This window comes from Pituophis catenifer, unplaced genomic scaffold (genome assembly GCF_029215685.1).
Source record: "Pituophis catenifer annectens isolate HBS135680 unplaced genomic scaffold, rPitCat1.0.hap2 SCAF_1, whole genome shotgun sequence".
NCBI classification, from domain to species: Eukaryota; Metazoa; Chordata; class Lepidosauria; order Squamata; family Colubridae; genus Pituophis; species Pituophis catenifer.
In genome coordinates this window covers 275,062,472-275,082,767 of record NW_027256881.1, presented here as the reverse complement: position 1 = coordinate 275,082,767, position 20,296 = coordinate 275,062,472, and the positions used below count along the sequence as shown (strand labels likewise).

The following is a 20,296-nucleotide window of genomic DNA, read 5'->3' as shown; positions in this document are numbered from 1 at the left end:
ATTATTTTCCTCCCCTTTTTGTTTCCTTCTGTTAATATGTAGGTCGTCCACCTAAATACAACACTGTGCTGGGATTTGGGGCTCTCACCCCCACATCCCCTCTGTCCAGTCATCCTGATTCCCCTGAAAATGAAAAGACAGAGACATTTACTTTCCCCGCAACTGTTCAGCCTGTATCCTTACCCAGCCCCAGCTCCATGGACGTAAGTAATTCTTGCTGAATTATACATAGTTTGAAGCAAACTATTGTGCAGAAACTTCAGAATTTGTTTTCTTAAGAAGTACTTTAAATTGCCCCAAAATGTTCACTCCTCTTCTGGACTCTGCAATTCTGATATTTCCCCTCTCCTTGCCATTTTTCCTAGGGTAGATGGATTCTATAGTGTCCTAGTATCTCTAGGATATTTTCCCTCCATTCATCTTTTCAGATGCACAGAGAGATTGATGCAGTTGTGTGTATGTTTTAGCAAAGGAGTGGCAGGAAGGAAATCAAGTTTTTTTGGTGTCCTGTCATATTCAGATAATAAGAACTCATGATAAGTATTAATCATTAGGAATGGGATGAATTAATTCCTCAGGCTTCACCAAATCAATATACAGGCAAACCGTTTCAATGGCTTTTGGCAGCATCTTGTGTTTTACAGATTCCTGGACAATGGATTCTGCTCCCTTACTTTAGCCTTCAGTGGTACAGAGCGCTCTGTAAAATCAGTCCTCTGTTTGATACAGATTTGTTGTGTAAAAATTGTTCTAACCCTTTACTGATAAATATATATAATTAACATTCATAGGAACAACATTTGTTCTTATGATAATAACTTAGAACTGAAAGTTCTGGATTCGTATCTTTAATTAGGTTTCATTACTCTTCAATTACTTACTCCAGAATTTTGTCACGTGGCCTACTCGTTGTTCTTGCCACTATTGGGGTCAAAATGCATGGGTCTACCATTATGGAGAAGCTGCTCACATTTGATCTATATGGGATGGGTGGAGTCTAAAACAACTTGCCGTGGCCAACTCACCACAGCCAACTTGCGATTAACTCGCCACAGCCAACTCACCACCGGACAACTCATCACAGCCAGCTTGCTACATAACAATTCAAATCTGTATTGTTTCAATCAATTACTTTTACTATTGGTGAGAATGTTTTTGTCAAAATTATTGTAACACTTGTATTTCTGGATTCATTTTCTTTGTTTTATTATTATTGACCACTGTTCTGTTGAAATTAATTTAACTTTTGTATCTGTTGAATTGTCCTGCAATGAATTGTCCTTGGCTGTGGTGAGTTGGTCACAGTGATTTGGCTGTGGCAAGGTGTCCCATTTGGGGAGGAGTGCCAGGAGGAAATATTTGCTGTCCAAAAAGAACCCCAAGCAAGACTAAAATTTGTTCGTGAACACTTAGACAAAGACAAAGACTTCTGAAACAATGTGCTCCAGACAGAAAAAGCAAGTTGTTTGGCACAGTACCAAAATACCAAAAGACATGTTTGGCAAAAACAAAAAATAGCATGTCATCCTTACTAACCATAAAGCATGGTTAGTAAGTAAAACTTTGCTATATCAGCACCTAGGCAGCTCACCATCATAGAATCCACTAGAATTTTTTCATTGATACTTGAAAATAGTGTGAGATCATTTGTCAGAACATTAAAGCTCATCTGAAAGTGGACCTTTCAACATGACAATGACCTTAAATCTGCATAGAGAAATGGGGGGGAAAGTTCTTCCCAGTCTATGCTAGAAACTGGTAGACGGTTAAAAAAATCACCTACTTCAGGTTGTTTCTGCCAAAAGGGGCAGTACCAGGTATTAAAGCCAAGGTTGCTTTTTCCATAAAAGAAATGGTACATCTGTTAGTTTTTTGTTAAATAAACGAATGCAAAATCTATTTTCATAGCTTTTTTGGTTCAGTTACATCACATTTATATACCATTTGAATGAAGATTAAAATAATAACCCTAAATTAATATCAGAAAAGAAAAACACTTTATGTGGGTTTATGTATTTTTTTCACATGACTGTACAAGTTAAGAGTGCATATCCCCCTATAATTTGAATCCTGCCAACTCTCCCTTAATTTTTATGAAACTGATTTTATAGAGAGGTAGTCCTTGACGTACAACCATTCATTTAGTGACTGTTCGAAGTTACAGTGGCACTGAAAAAAATAACTTATTACTGCTGTTCACACTTAATGACTGTTGCAGCATCCCCATAATCACATGATCAAAATTTGAATGCTTGGCAAATGGCATGTATTTAAGATGGCTGCAGTGTCCCAGATCATGTGATCACCTTTTGTGACCTTCTGACATGTAAAGGGGAAGCCAGATTCACTTAACACCTGTGTTGCTAATTTAACAACTGCAGTGATTCACTTAACAAATGTGGCAAGAAAAGTTGTAAAATGGGACAAAACTCACATAACAACTGTCTTGCTTAACAATGGAAATTTTGGACTCAATTGTGATCAATCGGCTAAAATTGGGATTGGAGGAAATCAGGAATGGTCCCGAGAGGTTTTTTAAACTTTGAAACTCTTACCCCCAATATTTCTTCCTTAAATTGAGCCCTAGGAATTCATCACTCATTTGATATATTGTGCTTGTGGAACCAGACCATGATAATTCATAGGTCAAGATAACATACTCATGCTGGAAATTAATGATGTTACCTCCAGAGTGTGAAGCATTGATTTTCATGCAATTAGAAAGTTTAAGCATTAGCCAGTGCTTGGGAGTAATCCCATCTCCCAAATGGTTGATACTCTGTCATTATTTAATACATTACTCATAATAAAGGTAGCTTACCGTTGTTTTGAGGATAGTGTGAAATAGCTTACATAATTCAGAACCAGTTTGCAAGCTGTGAATCATCTTATTTACCACTATTCAAGTTCCTATGGAATGCCATATTTTACAGAAAATTGGCTAGTTTTACAGATCTTACTACCGGTATTTACTTCTAAATTTGAAGAGTTTTAGAAAGTGGGATTCAATTTTAGCAACTTGTCAGAAGTGCCTTCAGCTCATCAAAAAGAATACTGTATAGTAATATCTTTTCTTCTTCTGATTTTGTTATTTTGACTTCTTTCAATCTTTATCTGTGTACAATATGCTAAAATTAAAATCCAGGAGTTAACACAAAATAAGTAACTCTAGCAGCTTCATACTTATCATAGGCATGTGTTTTGGTTGCTCTTTTTACTGAAGTCTTAGATTAATTAAACTAGAAACGGATAGATCTGTCCTTGGACTGAATTCATGAACGTACCTTCAAGCAAATGAGTTTAGAGGTGGAATAGATTCCCTTTCCCTTTGCAATCTTTGAAAACTCTTCAGAGATCTGCTTCAGAAGTTGGAGGATGTTGTGCAGAGCTGCCAAAAAGAGAAAAGGGAAGTCCCATACTTTAAGTAGAAACTGAAAACATTTGATTTTCAGAATATTGATGTAAGTGAAGCCAGAGCACTTAATATATCCTTTTATTAGATTATTAAATTGTCTACGTTTCTCAGGAAAGGCTGTGGTAAAAATTGGAATTAAATTATATTTACCCTCATAAGTTAAGCCAATATTGCAATCCATTATGTTTTTGCCATTGTTTTGTAGCCACTTATATACAGTTGTATTTGAGATAATTCAAATTCAAATAATTCAGATTTTACAGTCTTATTTCAGATTACATTCATTCAGCTTAAAATATTACTTAGAGTAGATATTATTTTATTTTATTTATTTTATTGATATTGATCATTTTGTTCCCCTCCATCAAAAATATTACCTGTGTGAGTATATAAAATGAGTCCTCTAAATCAGGAGACCCCAACCCCTGGTCCATGGACCACCATTGGTTCATGGCATGCCAAAAAACAGGCCATGCAAACAAGCGAAGCCCCATCCACGGGATGCAGGCAGCACATGAAACCAAGCCCCCTCTAGTCCACGGAAAAACCTTTCTCCGCAGATCTGGTCCCTGGTGCCCAAAAGGTTGGGGGAAGCTGTTCTAAATGAATTACACTGACATCACCATATACTCTTTATACTTCTTTGCTGCAGTATATTTTTAAGTCAGAAGCCAACGTTGTAGTGTGTTATTTTAGTGAATTAATATAAATACAACAATGGCAAACACCAACAAAGGTATAGTTGTTCTTTCAACAATGCCAAACACTCTCAGACCAAATAAAGACTGTTCTCTACAGTAACCAACAAGCAGAAACATTCAGAGTGTACTTTGGGCATGTGATGTGAACAGATGGTGTTGGGTCAGAAATAATGCAAGAACAGAGAAGGTTGAGGAAGGAGAAGGCAACTGATATATTGGATGAGCAGAATCAAAGAAACAATTGGAATGTCCTTGGAGGAACTGCAAGTGTTATATATAGGTTGAGATGGTGATCATTAATGGAGTAACCAGAGGTTGAACCTACTCAGTGGCAAATAATTAACTTGCATATTAATTTAAACTGAGTAGTCCCACTTCTAGCATGCAAATGTACATATTCCCTCATTCTTTAAAAATATTTTTGTAGTAGTATTAATAGTAGTATCATCCGGGTACTAATATTACATTGATGTATTACTATCGCAATACTTTTAAAATTGTAGTTGATTGGGAATTTCACCCTGACACTAAATTTATTTTCTTAGCAACAAAAGAAATGATGTTCTTGCTTGACAAGTCTACTACAAAAAGTAGTATATCTTAAAAAGTGATGTTACAAATTTTCTTAATAATTTTTATGATGAAAATGGAGCAAGTTTGGGTAGTTTTCTTTCTTAAGTAGGATTCTCTCATGCATAAACTTTACTTTCATTTTTAATGTAAATTGAAAATATTTTTTAAAAAAACCTTTCTCCCTGTTTTCTATTTTATAGGGTGATATCCATGAAGATTTTTGCAGTGTTTGCAGGAAAAGTGGCCAGCTACTTATGTGTGATACATGCTCACGTGTATATCACTTGGATTGTCTAGACCCACCTCTGAAAACAATTCCTAAGGGCATGTGGATTTGTCCCAAATGTCAAGACCAGGTATTGTTGTTTCACACAAAAGAGTAGGCACCAAAAAAGGTTGTCTGTAACAGATAAAAAAAAGTTTTCATTTGATTTATGTAGAGTTAGAGGAACTGGCCTATAATGCATAGCTTATCTACAAATCAGTAGGCATTGCTAAATTGAATGAATTTTGCAGTTCTTAACTTATTTGTTAATAAGGTTGCCTCTGTTTTCTACATTATAGGATATTTTTCTACCATTGTTATGTCATAACATAAGTACTGCGGTTAGTAGTCAAAGGCAAAGTCAGAAGCATTGGCCAAATCTTATTTTTGACCTATAAATGATCTTTTGCATCATTATCCATAACTATTTCTCCCCTCCCCACCCAAATTAATATTTTTATGTCAGAAAGTCCATTATTTTCAAGCCAGTTAAGGAAATCTACATAATCAAACATGCAATTAATCTCAAAACAAAGGACATTTATGGGAGATGCACATACCAAAATGTCCAATATTTACCCAAACATTGTTTTTTTAGTTGTTGTTTTTTTTGGCAATCTTTCACATGGTAATTTGCCCTGCAGAGAAATAGTTGGGCCTGCAAGCAGATATAAATCATATGGGATGAAGAAGATCAATAGAGAGTGACTGTAATATCCAGATGTGTCTTCATATCCAGATGTGTCCCTTCTCTATTTGCTACTTCATTTTAAGAAATGCATCGCTATTCATGTATAAATTTAAATAGTGTCTGTGTGCAGTAAACATCCAGGCAATATACGCAGATTAAAATATGTACAGAATTGTATAAAATTCAATAAATATAACAAATAATAATAGATTTTAAAAACACAAACAAGTATTAAATGAAAAAATGAAATTGCTGTGAGGTCATTCCTTACTCTGTGGCTAGGGAGACAGTTTTCCAAAAGCTGGTATCACAGCAACAAAGGCCAACCTTCCCTGAATGACTGCCAAATTAATATCCACAGGCTGTGATGAGGACAGTGGTCAGATGTAGTACCATAACAAAAGGCATTTTTTATATATTGTAATGTTACTGTATTTCTGAAAATCCAGTGCATTTGGTATTTGAGCTACTTAAAACAGCAGTCTGAGTCAGAAAGTCATCGTCCTCTTTACTGAAAATGTAAGATCAGATATGTTGCCTTTTCATTCCAGTTCGGTTTTTTATAATTCACAGCAGGAAAGATTTGTAGATTCACAGGAATTGCTGAGGCTGTGATTTAGCTGGCCTCCTTTGTGGGAGGTAAAACACAAAAGAGTATTTCATACTGTTAATACTTTTAAGGCCTTTCTAGTCTGTGGAGGAGGTTTTTTTGCATGTGGTAAATGAAACGATTACTAGCTTAGGGAGAGTGTTGATGTCTTTTTCCACCTAAATAATGTTTTATTAAGAAATTTAACCAACATTCCCAATTGTATTTATTTACTTATTTTGGGGGGGAAAACTGTCTTCCTTGGTAGAGCATTATCATAGGCACTTAGGGGTTAATGTTTATTAACACAATTCCTGCCTGCCTGTTACTGTTTTGTTATTTTGTGACTGTTTTATAATTCCAAGTATTTAAAATAAGTGTCTTTATTTAGAGGCAGGGCAATAATCTAAGCTCCTTTAACAATTTCATAGCAGCAAGGCTATATCTTCCATTGCTCTATTTTCCTCAAAACAAAATAATATATATCGTTTTAGTACATTTATTTTATTTATTTTATGAATTGTGCATTCTTTATCAGAATTTACACCCACTATACAACCAGGTGCTTTTAGTGCTTACGTATACTCTTGCTCATTTCTTTTCTTTAGTGAAACCTCAACTTCCGGCCATCCCAATCCAACTGCTTGTCTCAGGCCTAGAAATAAATCCTATAAGAAATTAAAGTTGTTTAATTTTATACAACAATTCTAAGAAGACAACTATAAATGTACATATTGAGAATGGTTTGAGGGACTATATTAAATCTTTCCTAGAAGTAGAATATGTCAGCCAAATGTTCACCCTCCTTTTTTTTCAGATGCTGAAGAAAGAAGAAGCAATTCCATGGCCAGGGACTTTAGCAATTGTTCATTCATATATTGCGTACAAAACAGGTAAGTTAAGTAATCTTTGGTTTGATTTTCTTTTTTAAAAAATGACCAGAATGTTTTTTCTACTCAATTATTAAATAAAAATAATAAAATCAATAACCAAATATTTGATAACCCTAGTAATTAAATTAGCAGGACAATGTGGGATTATTTTTTAGTGAATCCATCTAAAACATCAGGAATAATGCAGCATCGCAATCACTGTCATTTAATGCTGGTGGTAAATAAAAAAAATCGATAAGAGTACATCTATATAGCACAACTAATAATCTCTCTTCTACAGCAAAAGAAGAGGAAAAACAGAAATTACTAAAATGGAGTTCAGATTTAAAGCAGGAAAGGGAACAATTAGAACAGAAAGTGAAACAACTCAGCAATTCTATAACAGTAAGTATTAACCATTGCCAGGTGATCATTTATTTGTACTTCTTGCTTTTCACTAAGAACCATGAAAAGATGATTTTTTAATATCCCATATCAATCTAGAGATGAAGGGTCCTTGATGCTCTCTGAGCAATCGCCCAATCAAGGAACTGCCAAACAAGTTAACACTAAACAGCCCAACCAAAGAACCACCAAGACCACTCCTACCAATACTGACAGGACAAGTCACTGCAATATAAATGACAGCAAACCCCCACTCCATACTAGCACGGATGATGTTACCTAGTTTGTCTGCAAGAAAACACATGTTGGTTATTTGTATACAATTCAGTTTCAAATTCTGTTTTATGTTTTTCAATTTCAATTACTTTTTATCTACATTAAGTCTCTTGATTGTGCATATGAAAACCATTGCATTCTAAATCCCTCTGCAGTAAATTGATCTCTTAACTTCATTTAAGCTCTCCATATTTTTGTATCAGCAAATCTTGATATGTTAACCGTTTAGCTTTGCCCACCTTTTTTTTCTGTAAAATGATTCTTATGCTGAAACCAATAAAGGCATTTTGGGGTACAGCCTGAGTTTGTACCTATTCCATATTCTTTATATTGTACTCCCAACATAACCTCATCCAAAGTTAAAGATGGTAATTTATCAGCTCTAGGAGTACACAAAACCCACAGCCACTTAGTCTTGCTAGGGTTTACTTGCAGCCTTCCATCTAGATCTTGGCACTGGGTAAGATCATTAATATTAATCTTTCTCCATATTAAAATGAATGTATCATATTTGAATTAATTTCTAAATATATAAATCAAAAGGCTAGTTGTTTGCAATTAACCATGGAAAATCCCAGTGTGATTTTTGGCCAGTCCTTTGGTCTCATCCCAGTCTACCTGACCGAGTTTTTATAGAGATAAATGAAAGGGAAAACTCATGTAAGCTGCCTTGAGTTCCTGGAGAAGAGGCAAGATATGTATTTAGCTAACAAGAACTTCATAGGCTCAAAGATAATCATAGTCTATATTATTTTAAAATCTCTTGAAGTCTACTCCATTTCAAGAAAACACATTGGTTTCACATACAAGGAACCTTGATTAGACTCTGGTTAAATTGATTGATTAGTTATGTACCATCAAGTCATTGTTGACTTCTAACATTCACATAGATTTTCTTCATGACAGTCTGTACCTGATCTTTCAAATCTTCCAATGGTCTGTAGCTAGAATGTTTAAGTTCTGTGAGATGTCCAGGGTTATGGTATATAAGATGGGCAATTATAATCAGTATATATACATAGTGCCTGTTTGCAGTTGCTAGCAGCCCAAATTTTCAGTTTTGTTATTTCCCTTTCTATGAAACTTGTGAGAAGTAAACTTGTGAGTTTATGTTCTAAATTAGAGATATACTGCAAAATATGTTTGCACTAGCCATCCAAATTTAGATTGTACTTCTTCTTCTCTCCAAAACAGATAGCTATCATAGTTATAATGGACTTGTTATTCATCTAGTGATTAGAGATAATATAGAAATATGAATCATATACCACTTTTGCAGCTTTTGTATAGAATTCTATTTTCTTGCACAGATTGTTCCTGTTGGATCAAGGTGTGTATATGGTAAATTAGAAATATGCCACAGATAGACAGAAAGAAAATTCAGTCATTCAAAGGGAAAAATTCAGTGTTTAACTTGCTTGAGAATCCGAGACTGATTATTTCACATTACTAAATATAGTATTTTTCTATTGTTATCTATAGTACAGCATAAACATAGCATTAAATAAAATGTACATAGAGCTACAGACAAGGAAAAATGTTTTTTAAAAAAATCTTCCTGTAAATGTAAGTTACATTTGAGCTAAATGCAGTTAGTTCTGCATACCACTTTCACATTTTGCTTTCTTTTTTTGTATTAGTTCAGGCTTTTTCAGCAGTGTACTCACTAAGATTTATGTTCTGATTCACTTCAGAAATGTATGGAAATGAAGAACACAATCCTGGCAAAACAGAAGGAAATGCACAGTTCACTGGAGAAGGTAAAACAGTTAATTCGCCTCATCCAAGGCATCAACCTTTCCAAATCCATAAACTCTGAGGGCAGTTCAGCAGCCATCTCCAATGGCATGGACTCCGCCAGTAATGTGACAGCTGCCACCTCCACCCCAGCATCTTCCCCCTCCCAGAGCTGCATGGTGAACTGTAAGAAGGGCAATGAGACTAAATAGCAGAGCACAATAAGAAGGAGCCAGAGGAGATGGCAGCAAAGCAGAAGAACATAACAGATCCTCTAGAAAAGGAAATGGATTTCTTCTGGAAAATACAAGAAACTCTTTACTTCCAGAAAGAGTGCGAAGATGCTCGTGCCGGGCGGCACTAAGTTTGCCAATTGATCCTTCTTATTCTGTGTGTACGTGCAAAGTTTGGACCATGTTACATGAATAGTGCCAGCTGGAGGTTCTTAGCCAGCACCATGCCAAGTTAAATAAGATATTTACTCTCTATATTTTACACCAGAGTGTGCCTGCAGCAGCCTCCACAGCCACTATAGGTTTGTTTTTTATTTTTATTTGGGGGTAGGGAGCAGGGAGGAGCAGGTTTCAGACCTTATCTATAGACCAGTTTTTGTTTAGCTAGGGAAACTTCAAATCCAAAGAGCCTGTGGGCTTTTCCTGTTTCTAAATTGTCCATACTACTAAACCAAAAATGCAAAAATAAGAATTAACAAATCCTAGTATCCTAAAAGGGGATGGGGAAGGGGAGAAAAACTTATCCAGTAAGCAGTATTTACAACTGTTTTTACAGAAAACACAACAAAGGATGAGGAAGGATTTTTCAGTAAGTATCCAAAAGGCTGAAGATTACTAGACTGGCAACTTTGGGTTGTCCTCCCCCTCCTTTCTCTCTCTTAATGCATTCAGAAAATATATTCAAATGCAAATAAAATGCATTGTTGATTTAGTTGCTACATTAAGAAGGAAGCTTTTACTGAGGTAGGGAAGGAGACTAACATGATCAGCTTGCGTTTTTGTAAAGCAGGCCATGAGTGAAAAGAATTTTTTTTTCTCTTTTTGGTACATTTGTCCAGCAAAAACAGTATCCCAAACAGCACAGCACATGTCCCTAATGTATTGCCCAAATAGGTAAAATGCCTGTTTCCTTTGTTCCTTTCTCTTTTGGTTACAAATGTAAGGAATAGAAAAACTCTTTTTTTCAGGCTGACAGTCCAATAAAAAGGTAGATGGGACCTTGCATGGTATAGATTAGAAGTAATAGTGTCAGTGAGATACAGTGAGTCTTTGTGAGTCCGTGTGTCATCGTTTTGGGCACTGTTTTTTATGCAAGGGCAAATCTTTGTATCTGGGGAAAAACAACTTTTTTTAAATTAAAAAAAGAAAAAAGATATTGAGGTCTTCCTAGTGTTACTTAAAATAAGATCAAGGTAAGAAACATTGTAAAAAATTACAAAAGTGCTATTTGTTTCCTAAACAAGTGATTTCTATTAAAAAGGTGTCAGAACTGGAGTAAATTCTGTGTACTTAGATTTTTTTTAAAAAAAACAACAACAGATTTTATTTCTGGTATTGCCATAATGCTGTGGTTTCAGTTTGAAAATGCCTTGGGGTGGATATCTTGATATTTGTCATGCCATTGAAATAGCCTTCACGATTAAAACTGAATCTGAGCTGAAACCATTTTTTTAAACTAAAGGGATTTCTTCTCTGTAAAAGCACAGAGAATAGCATTGACAGCATTAATCATTTTTATTCTATTGCAATATAGCACCTAAGTTGAGGGATAACACCTCTTATCTTACTTTTTAAGATAATTGTCAAACTAATCCTGCAATGATCAAAAGGCTGATGCTGGACATCAAATCTGTAAGCCTGAAATAGCCAGTTTTGTATATATCAGTGCAATCATTCAACATGTTTTTGTGGCAGAACTCATGTCACTGAATCATGACAATGTTGGCCCAAACATTATCTGGATTCATGTTAGCAGAACTCTTTATTTCTGCTAATAATTAATGATACAGGTGCGCTTATTCTACATTAAAGATCTATGCATCATTATGCACTTTATTTGTACACTCATTTCAAGTTTGCTAGTTGTGCTATTCTGTTCTTGTGGCTTCCATTCTTGTCCCTGAAGCTTCAGTCATTTTTAGTTAGGCTTCTTGCTTTTAGAGCCCAGCAACTGATGGTTCATTCTAAAGTTAATTAGTGAACAATAAGAAAAAATCCTCTCAAACAGAACTTGCTTTACATTTGAAAATGTCAGGGTTAACTGTCAACTCTTGATATTTTGTAGTGAAGCTAGCGTATTTCCAAAGATTATATGTCATTAATGGGTATAAACGAAAGACAGACACTTAGTCAGATTGACAGCTGCTCTGATTATACAATATCATCACAAGAATGCACAGAGCAAATATTACTAGAATAAAGTTTGTAAATTTTGTGTCTTAGTAAGCCAACCATTTAATAAACCATTTCATATTATTGCCTTCCTGGAATGTTTTAGCAAGCAAGATTACATGTATGATAAGTTGAATTTGACTTTACAAGTTGTAAGTTTTAGCCCTGTGTTAAGACACCTTTTAGAGAAAAAGGAATCTGTGAAACCCAGTTTTCTCTGCTGATGGTAGCAAACAATATCGTAAATATTAGTTACTGTATTCCCAATTGCTGGGTCCCTGGATCATGAGTTCACTTTGAATTGACTGGAGTTTGGTAGCCATTGTCATTTCCTGTCCTTCAGAGGGAAGTGGAATAAATGCAGAACTACTCTTCCTGCTAAATGTGACTTAGAGGCTGAAAGAATGATCCCATGGCAAGTTATTCTCTTCCTTTATATGCTGTAACAGGGGTGTCAAACTTGTGTTGTCATGGCACAGTCAAGTGATTTATTGGGACTTTCCCCCCCCCCTTCGCTAAACCGGGCATGGGCGTGGCCAACGCATGACGCGTCCGACCCGCGGGCCACAAGTTTGACAGTCCTGCTGTAAATTATGAATAAAATTTTTTTGAGTCAGTGCCTCAGAAAGCAAGAAGCTTATAAAGAAGCATAAAAAAGTGTTGGGTTCCAGTTTTATAATTGTATGAAGGATATGATTTCTTGAGGCAAGTCTCCCATGGACTAAAAATCTGTTTTGGATTTATTCTGATAAAATGAATAAATCTTTTGTCTTCTGACTAGTAGGATTGTCATCCTACACTATTTGATATTATGAATAAGGCTGTTGTCAGTTTATCATTCTGCAATTTTATACATGCATACTTTTTTTTTGCATCTCCTGCCCTGGCATTGTAACCAGTTAAGATGAAGGGAAAGAGAGGAAAGCAATCATTAGCAGGCTATTCTGAATTCTCAGTGTCCAGAAACAAAATGTTGTTAATAGATTTGAAATTTGAAAATACAGCACAAATTATAAAATAAAATTTGGACTTTACAGAAGGATTCTTCCATATTTACAGAATGGATAAATATTTTATTGAACAAAAAATGTGCAATGTTTTAATGAATGCTAGATTTTCTTCAATGCAAGGGGTTACTCTCCAAATAAAAGGGAACCACAGAAAAGAGAATGTTTCTGTTAGATAAGATTGCCATTGTATATTATTTTATTAGCTAGAATTACCAAGTTCAGTGTTTCTGATAACACTTCATATCAGCACTGTGTCAGAGAAATATTCAGAAACATCATTAGAATTAGGAGAAACCACGCTTATGATTGATGGTGGCTTACAATTAATCTTGGTTTCTTCCTCCTCCTTTTTCTACGACGTCTATTCAGTGCCACGTTGGCTGTTTATATCTTGTCAGCTGTATCGGTATATCACAATACATTCTCTTATAAATGTGTGGTGCTGTATATCATGGAATTCACTGTGAATGTGTGAGGAAGTAATTTGGAGTTAAAATATTTTGATTTATATTGTAAAAAAATGAAAGAATTGATTAGATGGGCTGGTCCTTTGTGGGACTTGATGTAGTTAATCTACTGGAAAATTGTATCAAATAATTGTGCAAACACAGATTTGTGATGCAGCTGTAGGCCAGCAACATGCTTCCCCTTGGCTTAATATTATGATTCCCCCTTATTTTAAGATGTTGATCCTATTTAATCCATTGATTTCCTTTAAAATGTGAACACATAGCAAAGCATTCTTGCAGTCATTCTACAATCCTTTTCTTTTTTTAAAGTTCCTACTTAAGAGAGGTGCTCTTGATCAATTCAGAATTGCAATATATAATTAATGTATGACCCCTGCTACAAATCCTAGGATTACAAATTATGTTCCTCATTATAGTTGTTTATTTCCTTTCCCCACCCCCCAAAGCAGCTCAACTCTGACAATGAGTGAAAGCAAGAAGGTCCCACAAGTGGATTTGGTTCAGAAAAAACACATATGCCTCATAAACAGGGGCTTGATTCTCTCCTCCATCTCCAACTGATTTAGGCAGTGATGTGTAAAACATGAAGTTATGCTAAATTCCTGGGCTCTGCCAATGTGATATAGGTGAACTAGGGTGGCCTAGTTCTTTCCCAATGTGTCTTCCCATTAACACATGATCATGAGAGACCATAAGGTTTTGTAATGTTCCTCAAATATTGATAAATGTATTGCATATCTAAGAATGGATAATAACTAGCTGTTGTCTTATGTCTTGCCATTTTTAGGGTAGCTCTACACAGCTCTTCCATTTTTAAAAATCATGACTGAAATAAGTAGCTATTTATTTAGCATTAAATATCTCCCTGTCTCCCAACACTTATTCTACCTCAGTTTATCTAAGGTCTCCTTTGTAAAGTACATGATCTTTAAAATGAACGGTTGTGACTTTGGCATACTGTAAACAAATCAGACATTATGATTTACTCAGCAGGATTTGGTTTAGCCTGAAGTATGAACCTTGCTAAGGAGTCAGTTCTAATCCACATAGAACACCTAAATAACTCTTTTCAAATATTTGCAAAACTTTCTTTAAACACTTTGGAGGAAGCAGTGATAAGCATGTTAGCTTTGTCTCTCTTCTGTAAACCTTTTCACCATTCTCTGTGTAGAAGACTGTTGAGATGATCGTCTTACCCATAAATGCAATTTAGAACCCTGATTTAAAATCACAAAGGAGTCTTTCCTTTGCAAATTTCCCTCTACATAATGAAGGTGATAAAAGCAATGATTGGGGTGTTATATCTGCTGTCTATATTCTTTCGATAATGAAAGACTGCTCTTTGGAAATGGTTGCTGAGTTTTTAACTTTGTTTCCCTTCTCCAATATCTCAGTGATTTTTGTACTTTGTAGCTGTGTATTTACATATCAGCCTTGATGTCAGGAACATGATAACTGGATCACTGTGAAGAGTCTTGTTCTGAGAATCTTCTACTTCAGTAAGAAGTACACCAAACTTTTCTGTTAACTGTTCTACTCTTGTTGTGGCATAAAGGTAGGTCTTGGGGAACAAGATATTCCCTTCATGATTGTATCCCTCAAAACACCAAGGAAAAATCCCATTCGTGCTAATTTGTATTACGAATATAAGGCCAACAGGAATTAAGCCAGGACTGAAATTTCGGTATTTAAGTAGGAAACTCTTGGTTTAGTTTTTTAAAAAAAGGGAATTAATAAATGCTAGTCTATTTAGGCTTCCTTGTCAAGTACACATGATGTATTTAATGTTATACTGATTTATATCATATTTTGTAATTTACTCAGTTTTGCAGCTAGAGATATTCCTGCTGACTTCCCTATGAATCACTTGTGTCATCTTTATTTTTAAGATCTGGTTCAATTGTTTATAACAATACTTTCTGATAATTGGAACAGGACTCCTTGCAGTAGCTAATGTGTGATAAAAAGTGACTGACCTCACAGAAAATTCCATTTTTGCTTTTCCAGTAGTAAGTCTCCAACCTTGTATATCCATCTTTGGAATCACATGTAGGAACGCACAGTCTCATGCAGCCAGCAGTTGGCTGCTTCATACCATAATGCCCATTCCTTTTGCAATGTACGTTCCAACTAAATTCAACTACACTTGTATTGCCTCTGCAGCCCAGTCCTTATATCATTTGTAAGACTTTAAGTGAATTGAGTGCAACCTGTTTCACAGATGGTTGCCTTGTGAATGGTATACAGATACATTACTTGGTTTAGCTAAGGGTTTTGGTTTTGCTTTTTTTTTTTTTTTTTTTGATTAAAATAAAGAAATAGCCTGGTGCTCACAGTAATTTTTCAGTCTCTTTGCTGCCTTCTTTCTGTAGCCTTCCACTCCCTTGTGGGTTTGGTAACGTCATGTCTAGATTTTAGTCTATTAAAACCGGGAAGAAAAAGAGGGTGCAGAATAAATGATCAATTTGTATTTATTTAACATTTTACTAAATAAAACAATAAAATCTATTGTCTCAAGTTTTGTTTGTCATGGGAAGAGAGCTTATACCCTTGCTAACAGTCATGAATTAGGAGAAACAGGTTTTAAAGATGGCTTGTCAAAGTGAACATGATTTTTTTAATGGGCACTTCCACTGAGCCTGCAAAAAGGATGCAGCTATTTAAGAAGTCCATTACAATTATTGTGATTCTTAAAGCAGTGGCACCTTAATTTTAAACTTGCAATGGAAACCAAAACAAAATTGCTTTAATGAATGACAAAGAGGTCTTACACTATTATGAGGTGCAAAGTGTTTCTTTCAAATCATGTTTAAACTGCACAGGTCCAGTTTGTATACTTTCATGATAGATCATCAATTGAGTTTTAGGAGCTAGGTAGATAGAAGGCTATTTGTCTTGAGAGTTGGACAGAGAGTTTGTACAGTAGACTTTTAGCCTGTACGTATGCACAACTCATTTACCAACACTAAAGCTGGTTTTCTATTTTTCAAATAGAACAGAAATTGCCTCTATCCCTTCTTGAATTCCCTTTGGTTAGGGAACCTAATCCTTGTTAGCTTTACTGTTGTGATCTGACTATAATATTTTTGGCTCTTTTCTCAACTTAGCTCCTTTTTCCAAATCCCTTTTTCCTTTACTACATACTTATAAAGCACATGTGAAAAAAAAACTGATTTAGTTATAGTACTGTTTCTGCAGTGTTTATTTTTATCTTTCCAACTAATTGGAGACTTCCCCCCCAGGCCTATTTTCTTGTTCACAAATCTTACATGCCTGCTATGCTAATTTTGTTTTATTATAACCACTCAAGATATATAATTCATGTTTTCCTCTCTAAGCTGTTACAAAATTTGGGGAAAAAAAATAATAGCCCTTCAGCAGAAGAATGAGTGACGAACAACTTTAAAGGACACCATAAGTAAAAGCTTTATTTTCTGCATCTCTATTTCCTTGCCAAAACAAGTGTTGCATTGGGAGTGGATGTTTTGTTTTTGTTTTATCCCAATTAAACAACAACCCAAAATGGCTTTTGGGGGGGGGGAAATGTACAAAAGGACAAAAATTTGGCGGCCCAGCTCTCCATATTTTTTATACACATTACACATTAGAAGTACCTGCCATTTTGAAGATTGGGCAATGGGCTGATAGCAATCAGGTGGTTGTTATTGCCTGTAGTATGAGGCAACATTCTGGGAATAGCATCATCTTGGAGACAGAATTTTCCATGTCTTCCTAACCTGTGATTTTCTCTTTCCAGCTACTCTCACTAGTTCAAGAACAGGCAATTTATGATGCCACAGATGAGGATAAATTTCTACTTGCCACCAGCCCTGGCCAGCAGTGTAATCAGTGGTGGGTTGCCCCCCGTTTGCGCCGGTTCTATAGAACCGGTAGCAAAACTGGCAGGAGGCCCCGCCCACTGACCCTGACATCATGAAAACGCTTCTGCGCTTGTGCAGAAGAGCGCACGAGCAAAGCGCGTGCGTGCGGCCCCGTTGCAAACCGGTAGTAAAGGTAAGTAGCACCCACCCCTGAGTGTAATGTGGGCAAATGAAGGATCATCAGTTTCCCAATTATAATTCAATACTTCATATTTTTTAATTCCGTTCTGTCTTGCTTTAGATTTAGCACTAATGCATTAATGAAGTAGGAAAACTGAACAAAGATAACTTAATACCCAGAGCTCTTTGTGTAGCAAAAGCTACCAGATTTTCTTCAAGAAAATAATTTTACTATTTGTTGTTTCAGTCATTTAGTTTAGGGTTTCTTTAGCAAGAAATAATCACACAATTCCAACCAGAGGCTTGAAAAGTAATTTCTAAAAACTTTTATTTATTTATTTTTTTTAAAAAAAGGCAAGAAATACAACCAGTTCTCTATATTTTCAACTTGGACTAGGATCAATATTTATATGACTCCACCTTAAATTAGGATGGAACATTTCAGTCCCATCACTTTTACATTCCAGTTTAATACCAGAAAAATCAGAAGAAACAGCCTAGCAGCAGAAAGTACCGGAGATTCTCCAGAACACAAAGATAAAAAGGAACAGTTAGAAAATTCAAGAAGCACAATTTACATGTAGTGAGAAATCAGTTTAAATTATATAAATAGTAACTGAAGAACCAACTCCTTGTAATCCAGTGTTTCATAACTATGAACAAGTGCTAGGTTGAAGCTGCTCCCAACACACAATCCAGTATAGCATTCATTAAAAGCACATTGTTATAAGGGTTGTGCAATCCTTGGATCTGATTCAGAAGATGTGCTTCAGAATACACAGCAGTACAAATACACTGTCTGTAACTCAATAAAATAGCTTTTTCCGTTTCCAGGAGACTTCTGCAGTTACATGATCCTGAAGACAATGCTGCTTTAATGAGTGGAAGATGCTTTCGTGCTCACACACGTTCCAAATCGCTTCTTTTTAATAACATCCGAAGTACTGCAAGCCAAATGTTTACCATCTTGGAACTCTAGGTTTTTCCAATCAAAGAACAGGTGTTCTTTGATTTTTGAATCTGATTTTTTGATCAGATTCCCTAGGCTTCTATACAAATGACAGTGTGTAGGAAAAGACTTCCAAGACTGCAAAGATTCAGCTGCCTACAAATTGAAACTCTAGCTCCATCGCTAGGGCAGGGAACTCTGTTGTAATTTAGGGATGGGAAATATGAAGGGCCTTGGATGAACTTCACTTTCCTCCATGGAGAGGAAAGAGTTTGCTTGGCAGTGTTGAGCAGTAAATTAAGCTGCACTAAGGTGATTTTGTGAGTGCAGAAGTCAAATAGAGCTTCTGTGTGGCATAACGGCACAATCACCACTTTTAGATGGCAGAACAATGAAAAGAGGCAACAGAAAGGAAATTTTACTTCAAAAATACCTCCTTAAATTTTTCAAAAGCATTTGCTTAGCCGAGCCTAATTCAAAAACTCAGTACAGGTAGGCCTCAACTTACGACAATTGAGCCCCAAATGTATGTTGCTAAGTGAAAAATTTGTTAAGTGAGTTTTGCTCTATGATTTTTTTCCCACCACATTTGATGAGTGAATCGCTGCGGTAGTTAAATTAGTAACTACGCCAGTTAAGTGAATCTGGCTTCCGTATTGAGTTTGTTAGGTCACAAAAGGGGATCACATAACCTCAGGACACTGCAACTGTCGTAAATATGAGCCAGTTGTCAGGCATCTGAATTTTGATCACATGACCACAGGAATGCTGCAACGGTCATAAGTATAAAAAAAATGGTTATGTTGCTTTTTTCAGTGCCTTTGTAACTTCAAACGGCCACAAAGCAAACTGTTCTAAGTTGAGGACTACCTGTACTACAGTGGTGCTTAAAAGTTCATGAAATCTTGAATTCTCAGTATTTCTGCATAAACATGATCTAAAATGTCTTCTAGATCATCCTGCACACTTCCTAAAACTAGATAAGAACACAATTAAGAAATGAGTTGAAAATATTTGCTCATTAATACATTGAGAAAAATGATCCAAATCTACATATTTGTGTGTGTGGCAAAAGTGTATGAAACTCTAGGACACGGGTGTCAAACCGCGGTGTCATGTTGCCATCATGTGACGTAACGTGACATTTTTCCCCCTAGCAGAGCTGGGGTGGCCGTGGCCTGCCTGTGATCTGCCAGTTTGACCTATCTGCTCTAGGATGATCAATTTATTTATTTATTTATTTATTTATTTATTTATTTATTTATTTATTTATTTATTTATTTATTTATTTATTTAAAGAGACAAATAGAGTCAGGTAGTTAAATCAATGTAATGATAATCAGGTGTGAGCATGGGAAGTTCTACCTTATTTTAAAAAACAATTCTACAATCTTCACAGCACAGGGGTGTAGAAGTGTGTCAGGGCTCAAACAAAAGATTTCTGAAGGCTTTTGAAAAACAGTTGTTGATGCTCATCAGACTGGAAAAAAATCACAAAACTATTTCCAAAGACTTTGTATTTCACCAGTCCACTATTGGGCAGATCATATGGAAGCAACTATTGTTACCCTACCCAGGAGTTGTTGACCAAGCATCATCCCAAGAGCAAGGTGTGAAATATTCCAGGAAGTCTCAAAGAGCCCCCAGGAAACACTTAAGGAACCAAGAGGCCTTTCTTGCATTGATGACTAGCATGGCAGAATAGTGGATAACTGTGGTATGTATGGCAACGTTGTAAGGAGAAAGCCACTACTCTCAAAAAGAAAATAAAAACAATTGCTGCCTCTCTACAGTCTGTGAAAGAATACACAGATAAGTCAAAGTCTATTGGAAAAATGTTGTGTGGATGGATGAGATCAAAACAGAAACATTTTAGCTTGTATGAAAAGCGTTTGGCAAAAAGCAAATGCTGCATTTCAGCATAAGGATTTTAACCC

General features: G+C 35.7%; 1 protein-coding gene across 2 annotated transcripts in view; it reads left to right on the top strand.

Moving 5' to 3' along the window:
* PHF21A (PHD finger protein 21A) overlaps positions 1-10,976 on the top strand; it is a 179,779-nt gene extending 168,803 nt beyond the window's left edge. For both annotated transcript variants that reach the window (XM_070931233.1, XM_070931232.1), the window contains 5 exons: positions 43-203; positions 4,890-5,045; positions 7,052-7,127; positions 7,408-7,511; positions 9,482-10,976. In XM_070931233.1, coding sequence (XP_070787334.1) covers positions 43-203; positions 4,890-5,045; positions 7,052-7,127; positions 7,408-7,511; positions 9,482-9,736 — 752 coding nt within the window. In that variant the 3' untranslated portion in view covers positions 9,737-10,976. The remainder of the gene's footprint in view (positions 1-42; positions 204-4,889; positions 5,046-7,051; positions 7,128-7,407; positions 7,512-9,481) is intronic.
* The last annotated feature ends 9,320 nt before the right edge of the window (positions 10,977-20,296 follow it).